The sequence below is a fragment of the Nelumbo nucifera genome, chromosome 1, assembly GCF_055504915.1.
Source record: "Nelumbo nucifera cultivar China Antique chromosome 1, China Antique-T2T, whole genome shotgun sequence".
NCBI lineage: Eukaryota > Viridiplantae > Streptophyta > Magnoliopsida > Proteales > Nelumbonaceae > Nelumbo > Nelumbo nucifera.
Genome location: NC_142649.1, coordinates 166,019,459 through 166,029,222, shown reverse-complemented (window position 1 = coordinate 166,029,222; position 9,764 = coordinate 166,019,459). Strand labels below are relative to the sequence as shown.

Below are 9,764 nucleotides of genomic sequence, written 5' to 3'. Positions count from 1 at the left end.
TTCACATTTGAAAATTCAATTAACAAAAAAAAATAAAGATTTCTGACCAAAACAAGCAAATAAGAAATTCGATTCAGTTCACCCCCACACTAACCTATTTGACACTCTTTCCTTCTCAGTTCTCCCAAACCCACCATACTTCTCTCTAAAGGACAACTTTTCCTGTCAACTTGAGCAGAAATGAAAAAATAACTAGCTATTATCGTATCAAATGCATAACCCACCCAATACATCAATAGCAAATGGGAAAACCATATAACAAATAAATTCTCCCATTCCCTAATTAAACAATCCATTAGTTCAAATTAGAATTTACCAGTAAAACTAAAATTAAAGTACAGTTGAGGACCCTCACTAGATTCTAGCCAATAGAGACATGCACAAACACTAAATTAACAATGAGCAAAGTCCATCCAACCCCATCAACATACAAGCATACATCATAAACCATGGTTCAGTAAAGGAATAAAATACAGAAGAACCCAACAAGATTTCAATCCTTGGATGACTTGTTGATGAGGGACTTGTGGATGTGAGGGATCACACCACCTCCTGCAATTGTGCCCTTGATCAATGTGTCCAGCTCCTCATCCCCTCTAATGGCCAGCTGAAGATGCCTTGGAGTGATACGCTTCACCTTAAGATCTTTACTTGCATTTCCTGCGAGCTCCAATACTTCTGCTGTCAGGTATTCAAGGATTGCTGCAGAGTAGACAGCTGCCGTGGCCCCCACACGTCCATTAGCTGCAATCCTTGACTTCAAATGGCGATGAATTCGGCCTACTGGAAACTAGACTCCCTCGTAAACAAAAGATAAAACAAACAGTGCCAATCAATACCCCCCCAAAACAACAGCATAATACACGCATAAGATTCCAGTGCACAAGTGTTAACCAATCAAATATGCTCAAGCATGAATTTAGTTCAAGTGAGAAGTAAGACATAGAAGCAAATTAGATGCATGTGCGACCACAGATATATTTCGTAAAACTGCGACCACAGATATGTTGGTAAAACCATATAAAAGAAACAAGTTACGAACTCCATCCATTCAGGGTCCTGAAAAGGAACCCCAGTGACTGGATTTATATATTACAGAACATCAATTTTCTTTTTTCTTTTTAATATTAAGTAGGCTTCAGAATAAAACATCTTTCATTCATTCACCAAGACGTCAGGAAATATAGTTTATAAGGAGGGCTGCAAGTCGGGTTGCCCAAGTTGCACCCCTACTCAGGAAATACTAAAACTTGGTTTAAGGAAACTAGAAATTACTAAAAATAGTGAGCCATGCTTTTTAGTATTAATAGGAATTACATGAATATTTTAAATAGTAAGTGCAAAAGTTGCCATAAACACTAATAAATACCAACATCCCTATCGCCCAAAAATTCTGAAATTAGTACAAGAATTGGAAAACTTATTTGCTTCACAATAGATTTTTCCTTGGATCCATATTTGCATCTGTAGCATTTGAGTGCTCTTGGGTGATTGTCGAATGTGGTCTTGGTGGATTGTGGTTCTGGTGGTCTGTGTTTCCATGAATTCTGTTAGATGCTCATGTAATTATTAATTATGGCAACTTTTGGACTTACTATTTATAGTATTCATGTAATTACTATTAATACTAAAAGCATGACTTGCTATTTTTAGTAATTTCTGGTTTCCTTAAACTAATTTGGTTTTAGTAGGATAAGTAAGGTGTTTTGGAGTTGTTTAGGAGCTAGAATCCTTATTTAAGTGTCCCTATCAATTTGTCTTAGTTTTAAAGCGATTAGAAGTTGATTTGAGTCAGTTTCCTAGTCCAAATTGGAGTCCATAAGTTTTAATCAGTTTGGAACGACCAAAACTGAACCTGACCCAATTATAATCAGGAGACATAATGCAGACCCAGACACTATATAATTGGGTCACGTCAGGTCAGGACAACTCTACCCTTCATCAGCTATTCACCACAACAACTCTACCCTTGCTATTTCAAAAAAAAAAAACATATCATTGTCTAATAGAATAAATTCACCATCATAAAGATCAAACCCCCTTAAAGTTCCATAAAATGAAATGGGCCAATTACCTAGAACTCCCTAGTTAAGATAACTTCTTAACATGTATATTAGCTACCCAACCAACCCCCTGGTTAAAAAAAAAAAAAAAGAAAGAAAAGAAACATGGTGTTCCACCATACACACTTCTGCCATTAATTGGGATGAGGAACATATTTTTCTATTATACATTATCTAGGAGTAGCTCCAATAGGTGATAAAATAAGAGAAAGTAAACTAGGGCTGTCAATGAGTAGATTCTGGTTCTTGCTTGTTTCGAACTGATTATTTTGTTAGTAACATTAATATATAAAGGTTTCCATGTTTTCTTATAGTTTTTATGTAAAAGGCACATTTGATAGAAAATATATAAGATAATTTTCATTAAGGTTATATTATGAAAAAGCAAGTTTTAATTTATTATTTAAATAATTATATATATATATATATAAAATCAAGTCTATCGGATCAGACCCAATTATTATTTGGGACAGTTCTAGGTCATTTAGTCCAGATTAGTAACTGGTTCAGGGCTGGGAGACCCTACCCCAAACCAGATACAACCAATTGACAGCCCTAAAGTAGACTGAGTTGGTTTGATCACATACATAGAATACCATCTACAACACCCATTAGAAGAAGTGATCTGTTGCTACAAGCTGAAGGGGCTACAATAGGACTGTAAGCGAATTAAATCAAATCAAATCAGATATATGTAGATCCAAATTTGATTTGTTTATATTCAAATTGGATCTTATCCATTGGGTTTATGTCAATTCAAATCGAAATCAGATTCCAATCAGGCATTGAATAGTATAAATAAATTAAACTAAATAATGGTCAAAATATTACATGTTATTAATAAAATGAACTAATTACCTTGATTTTGTATTTCATGAACAAAATTAATTGAAAATTACTTGTATGAAATTTGACCCTTGATAATTTAATAAAAGTACACAACATTCAACCCATCTTTACTAATAGATACAATATAAATTTTATGTATATAATGAGTATACATATTCAAATCTAACCAAATTGGTATTGGATCAGATAGGGGTGGACGTGGATCCATATTTGATCTAATTATAAATGGATTGAATTCGGATCATCCTTAATGGGATTGAATTCAAATTTGAATTCAGGCAATCAGATACCATTTGCAGCCCTAGACTAGAAGACCTAACACACCAGAAAGGACTGGGGCAGAAGTGGTAATAAATGATTTAAGCATTCATAATTTGACAATGGATGACACTGAACAGAACAGAATGGTAAACACAGCCAGCCCCATATAGTTGGGACAAGACTAATGTGGTGCTTGGCACATCTTTTTGGTGCGTCTTTCGGTCTACAGAAAGCCAAAAAATGGTCTTTTCCATTTGGTACTGTGTAGACCGAAAGACCTAACGATGAGCATGCAGAAAGACCGAAAAAGCCAAAATTTGGGAAGCTTCAAATGAAGCTTTTGATCTTTCCGTGCTGAAAATAGTCATTCCATTTGTTTTTAACAAACTGGTAGACCATGACGCAAGGTTCAAAGTATCGATGTGTATCGTATCAGGAGCTTCCCGATACACCCCTACAGAGGGTATATCGGGGTTTCGACCGGTTCAGGGGGTGGACGGACCTTAAACTGGCCTCTCTGTACCAGATTTGAAAAAAAAAAAAAAACTAAAAAAACTAAAAAAAATATTTAAAAAAAAAAGCTACGGACGGGTGTATTGATATTTTGAACCTTGCCATGACGCAAACCAAACAGTCTCAGTCTTTAAAGACAGGACCCCAAAAGCTCAATGCCTCTTCCTGTCTATTGGGCTGTTGAAACTTGAAAGATCTACCTAGAAAGACTTGCCAAATAGCCCCTAAGATGATGATGATCTTACATTTTACTCATAAAAAACTTTCATTCCTTAAAATTTGCTACTGAAGCATCAAATTCATCCTTACTAGAAAAGGGTAACAATTCATCATCACATGAGTGAATTATCCCATGCCAAAAATACACTTTTAGTTCTGCTTCAATATACATTTTTCATCTTTTAATCTACAATCAATAAGTGTTGTAAAGCATGCTTGGTTGTGCACCACCAAGCTAAACTGACTAAACCATTTTAAGCCACATGGAAATTACCAAGATTATGGTCTCATATCATTAATTTATGGAGGTCCCAAGTTTAAAGCAAAATATCATCAATTAACCCCTAGGAATAGTAGGTAGAAGTGCTACTTAAAAATTAGAGTGCAGTAAAATGCCTTACATGACTGGCAAAAAATAACTTCTTTTATATCCTCAGAATATGCATGATATGTTACTCTTCATTTCCTTTCAATGTTCACCAATGGAAAAGGCTATTATATATAGTCTGTAAAAATCACCTTCTACATCCAAAAGGTTCATATATCATAGCTGGAACTATGAAATTACCCTAACAATACTATTACCATCTCAAGAGCCAACAACAATCATACTGAAACACCAACCCAACCTATCAATTGCATAGCTTAAACTAATCCAACCTAACTATATACTTGTCATGGATGGGAACACCAGGTAAGGAACATTGGACTTAAAGTGGAATTAAATACCATGCATATTTTTCATTTCAAAAGCCTTAACAAAAGCAAACCTCTAAATCAGCAGCCAATATGTCACATATTGAGATGGACCACTTATTGAAAATCAACAAATTAGAACCTATTAAAATTTAAAACACACACATACACACGAATAAGAAGAGAAATAACAAATAATGACTACACAAAATTAATTCAGAGAAAATGTGGATGATGATTTAGAATAGCATAAGAATAAGCATAAGTTCACTCTTTTATTTTGTTTAATTTAATAATAATTAAATAAAGAATACGGATCCAGAATTCCTGAAATATTATCCTGAGATGGGTTAGTGGAAAAACAAGAAAGGATAAGGTTAGAAATGGAGTCATTCAAATGAAACTAAGAATAGCTCCAATAGGTGATAAAATGAGAGAAAGTAGACTAAGATAGTTTGAACACACATATAGAAGACCATCTACAGCATCCACAAGGCAATATGTTGCACATTGAAGGGGCTAGAAGGGCTAGGCTCAAACAAAAAAGAACATGGATTTTGAAGTAGCAAGAAATGATTTAAGAGCTCATATTTGACAATGGATATGGCACTAAACAGAATGGAATGGAAAAACAGGATTCATGTAGCTGATAAATGATGATGAATTCCTGAAATATTATATGCTCATTAGGGATGATAAATCAACCACCTAGCCTGTTTAGCCAAAGTTGTATGGCAACCTCTTAACAAGAATCAAATGAAACCCATGGATAAATATTTGCATATTAAACATACTAAGTGCCCTATTTTATCAGTATGCTAAATGCCCTTTAGAACATAATAACAATCGGAATAAAAACGCATTTATGCTTTGGAACAATATAGTGGATATCTTCGTTGAGAACCAATTGCAACCCACTTCATACTAAACCAAAATTTGTCTCAAATAGACAGATAGCAGAACTTATCAACCCTGAAATCACCCAGATTAGGCCAGTCAGGACTTCAGATAACTCCAAAGGTTTATAAAACCCTAGAGACTCCCCCCCCCCCCCCCCATGTGACTTCAAAACCTCTTAATGTCTTGCTTTGACAATCTATTGGAAAACTAACCTGGTTGCTAGCAATTAGACTCAAAGAAGTGTTGCCAGAGATCATTTCCCCAAATCAAGCAAGATTTATTAAGGAATGCCAAATTGCAAATAATGTAATTTTAGTCCATGAAGTCATTCATACAATGAGGCAACAAAAGGGAAAGAAGGGCTGGTTAGCTGTTAAGCTAAACATGTCGAAGGCATATGATCGGATGGGATGGGGGCATTTATTGAAAGTAATTGATCAAATGGGCTTCTCATCAAACTTTCGGGAGCTAATACAGCAGTGCCTCACGATAAGCTCTTTCTCAATTGTCCTCAATGGCAAGGTAGAAGGCAGGTTCACCCCACAGAGAGGTCTATACTAAAACAATCCTATTTCACCATACTTATTTCTTATTGGATTGTAGGTATTATCCTCATGGTTGGAAAAATGAACAACAAAAACATATCCAAGGAGTGAAGATTGCACGATGAGCTCCACCCATGTCTCATTTATTATTTGCAAATGATTGTTTTCTATTCTGCAGAGCGGAAATGAATCAACTAAAGAGGCTCAAAACAGTTCAAGAACAATTTGTTGCGGTTTCGAGCCAGTCAATTAACTATCAAAAATCAGCATTATTGTTTAGTAATAACATTCCAAGAAGACAACAAAGAGCAATGCAATAGTTCATAGGCTCGGAGAGGATGAGTTTTAATGATAAGTACCTGGGAGCAAGATTGTGGGTGGGAAAGAAAAGAATAGGTGCGTACAAGGAAATCCTTGGACAAGTGCAAAGTCGGGTGGAAGCATGGCAATCAAGATTGTTGTCATAGGAAGGGCACACAACATTGGTGCAAGCAATGGCTCAAGCTCTCCCTAGTTACCAAATGACCACAGGTCTTCTACCCAAAAAAGTTTTATCGAAAATGGAGATGAAACAACTCTTTTGGTGGCATGGAAGAAGGGGAAGGAAACTGACTGTTATGGCATGGGCAAAGATAACCAGTCCTAAGGAAGAGGGTGGGTTATGACTAAAACCTATTGAAGAATGGAATCAAGCCTTACTGTTTAAACAGTTTTGGAGATTGATGAATGAGAAAGAAACATTGTGGGCCCGAGCCATACGAGCAAAATATTTGCAGAATATAACATGGTATGATGCCAAGCCGGCCTCGAACCATTCAATTTGGTGGAGATATCCTAAAATTTAAGGAGAAGCTAAAAGATAACTTCATTTGGAAGATGGGAGATGAAAAAGATGTATGGGTATTTGAAGAACCATGGGTACCATTGCTACCAGATGGCATACCCAAAGGAAAACCAGAGGACCAACTCCAAAGACCACAACTAAAAGTAAAAGACTTGTTAACAGATCAAGGCCTTTGGAATAGAGAGTTGGTGGATAGATGGTTTAAAAAGGAAGAATGTGAAGCAATCCTAAGTGTGTTACCCAGTCGAGTGCAAAGTAGTGACCAACTACTGTGGTAGCCAACACTAGGGAGACAATACAGAGTGCAATAAGCTTATAAAAGTCTACGAGGACATGGACAGAGTTCTCCCTTTGCCGAGGTATGGAAAAGGATTTGGAAACTTGATGTAAACATTAGAATCAAGTTGTTCCCATGGAAACTGTGTAGGGGTGGATTACTAACCAAAGATAAATTATGGAGAAGTAAACTAAGGAAGGAGAAAGAATGTGAGGTGTGTGGAATGAATGAGGAAACAGAATACCATTTGTTCGTGGCATGCCCTTTCACTCACGCCATATGGTTACAAGCTGGTGTGGGTTTTAACCCAGAATATTTCGATGAAAATTCAATAATGGTTATAATCAATGAATGGCAACAAACATTAGAAGGAACAAGGGCGGAAAAATCAGAATTACTGAAGAAGTGTGCAGTATATGCAAAATTTATTTGGGAGAAGCGCAACAAGATAATATTCAGCAGTGAATCCATCAACCCCTTGTCACTTCACCCATGGATCCAACAATATCTAGCAATGTTGGATAACAGTCCACACAACTAAACAAAACAAATAGGATGCAACACCAAAATCATCTTAATGTTGATCCTGATTCTTATGTTATATTCACTGATGGATCATTTGTAAATCATCTTGTAGCTTCTGCAGCCTATGTTATCATATCTCCTCACAACTCCTTTGTTACAACAGTAGGACGTAAATGTTAAGCTCGGCAAGCAACACATGCAGAATGGTGGGCGATCAACCATGCTATGGACAAAGCTCGTCAACTGGAGTTGAGTAACTTAGTGATATGTACAGATGCACAAAACATTGTAAATAGTATGCACACAAAGCAGGGTAGATTGAAATGGCAGGAACAGGCTATGTGGGAACAGGTTCACTTTTTGAAAGCCTTTCTTGCTAAGTGTATCTTTCTGTATGTTCCTAGCTGAGAATACTATAGCACATGAGTTAGCTTCTGAGGCTAGATTGTCTGAGAACAGTCAACTGGAATTCCATGATGTACCTCCCGATTGGACGAGAAAATTATTTTGCATTAATCCTTCCCTAGAGGAGCTTTGTAATCTCTCTGACTCTAAGTAAGTAATGTAAGTTTTTTGGTTTGCCGAGCAAAAAAAAAAAAATTAACCTGGGTATAATGTCGTATAACATTAAAATTAGAGGATATTCAGGATTCCGGGGTAAAACAAGTAGAAGGTAAAGAAACAAATAGCGCTAGGGTTTAAAGTGAAACCAAAGGGATATGTTCAAATAACATCGATTGTACTGTGAATCTGACAATACAGGCGATGGAGTTATTGTTTCCTTTCTGATGTTTACCTGGAGACCGGCTCGGGATGAACGTGAAACTGGCTTCTTCTTATCTTTGTCCTTGTTGGCAGCTGTCGTTTTTCCCGCCAAAAGCCCTTTTCCACCTTTGCCCGCCATTTTCCCGCCTAAAACCAAAAAAACGCATACTGTTTAATTTTTAAAAATATGTAATACATAAACAAGAAAATTCCCCTTAAAATAAATTAAATTAAATGTTAATGGATTCGCCATTGGTTTCCCCTAATTTCACCAGGCGATCCAGGCCGGCAACCACAGCACGAGCATGGGAGAAGATTCAGAAGAAAACGGGAAAAAAAGTAAATGAATACAAACTAAATAAAAGCAAGGAAGGAGATAAAGACAAATCAGAGAGAAAGAGAGGTCCCCTTGAGATTTCTCCAGAAAGAACTAAGAAAACAATGTAGTTTTAAACCAAAAAAGAAAAAACACATATATGTTCAGGAATCGAATCTCCGAAGAAAAACAAAAATAAAGCGCAAGCAGGAGGAAAAGGGTAGAAGAATTGAAATTTTAAACCCTTCCACAGACACACACAAAGAGGAGAAGAAAAAACTAAGAAACCTTCGAAATGTTAATAGCGCTTCATATCAGATGAGAGAGAGAGAGAGAGAGAGACCTGGTTTTGATAGTGCGCTGAGAATGGAAAAGCAGAGAAGAACTTTGATTTGCGGGGTGTGGACTGTGGAGGGGTTCGGACTTCGGAGACGTTGCTGGGTCTCTTCTTTCTTCCCTTGTACCTTGTTACGGTTTCGGTTTCCGACTTCTTTAAATTGGATCCTCCCAAACAAGGTCTTTACTTTTTAGTAATAATAATAAAAAAAAAAAAAAGTGGTTTTATTATCTTTGGTGGGAAGGGAAGCAAACCCTTGACCTTCTTTCGATTTCGAATTTTCCCCGTTTTACTGTTTTACCCTTTCTTTTATCCTAATGTACGAGAGGATAGTTTTCCTTTATAATTTTGTTACGGGCTTCGGCATTACGATAGATGCCAAAATATCCCTAATACTATGGGGTGTCAGTGTCACTTCCAGTATCCCCTTTCCCTGAACTTTACGTTAACGGCTAAAGCCATTTTATTAAAACGACCCTTTTTACTCTATCCGGTGGGTAGGGGCGTGAGCCTATTTTTGAAACTGAACCGGTCTAATCGGTTTCTGGAAAACCGATAATCAAAACTTTTAAAATCTAACCGGTCCTACCGGTTTCTGGAAAATTGATAACAAAAATTAAATCGAAGTTGATCAGTTAACTGATTGACCAGTTT

At 36.5% G+C, this 9,764-nt stretch overlaps 1 protein-coding gene across 1 annotated transcript; it reads right to left on the bottom strand.

The window, feature by feature from the left end:
* Positions 1-256: 256 nt before the first annotated feature.
* On the bottom strand, positions 257-9,253 carry LOC104613263 (putative histone H2A variant 3). Its single transcript, XM_010281004.3, has 3 exons — positions 9,117-9,253; positions 8,489-8,604; positions 257-790 (listed from the first exon to the last, which is right to left on the bottom strand). Exons 2-3 carry the CDS (start codon positions 8,594-8,596, stop codon positions 494-496), a joined length of 405 nt encoding a protein of 134 aa, XP_010279306.1. The 5' UTR covers positions 8,597-8,604; positions 9,117-9,253; the 3' UTR covers positions 257-493.
* Positions 9,254-9,764: the final 511 nt, after the last annotated feature.

Bases quoted from the DNA above. Each gene is read 5' to 3' on its own strand.
- LOC104613263 (XM_010281004.3), bottom strand. From the start codon at position 8,596: ATGGCGGGCAAAGGTGGAAAAGGGCTTTTGGCGGGAAAAACGACAGCT. The intron at 791-8,488 runs GTAAACATCAGA...GAGGGAGTCTAG, and splicing joins CATCCCGAGCCGGTCTCCAG to TTTCCAGTAGGCCGAATTCA.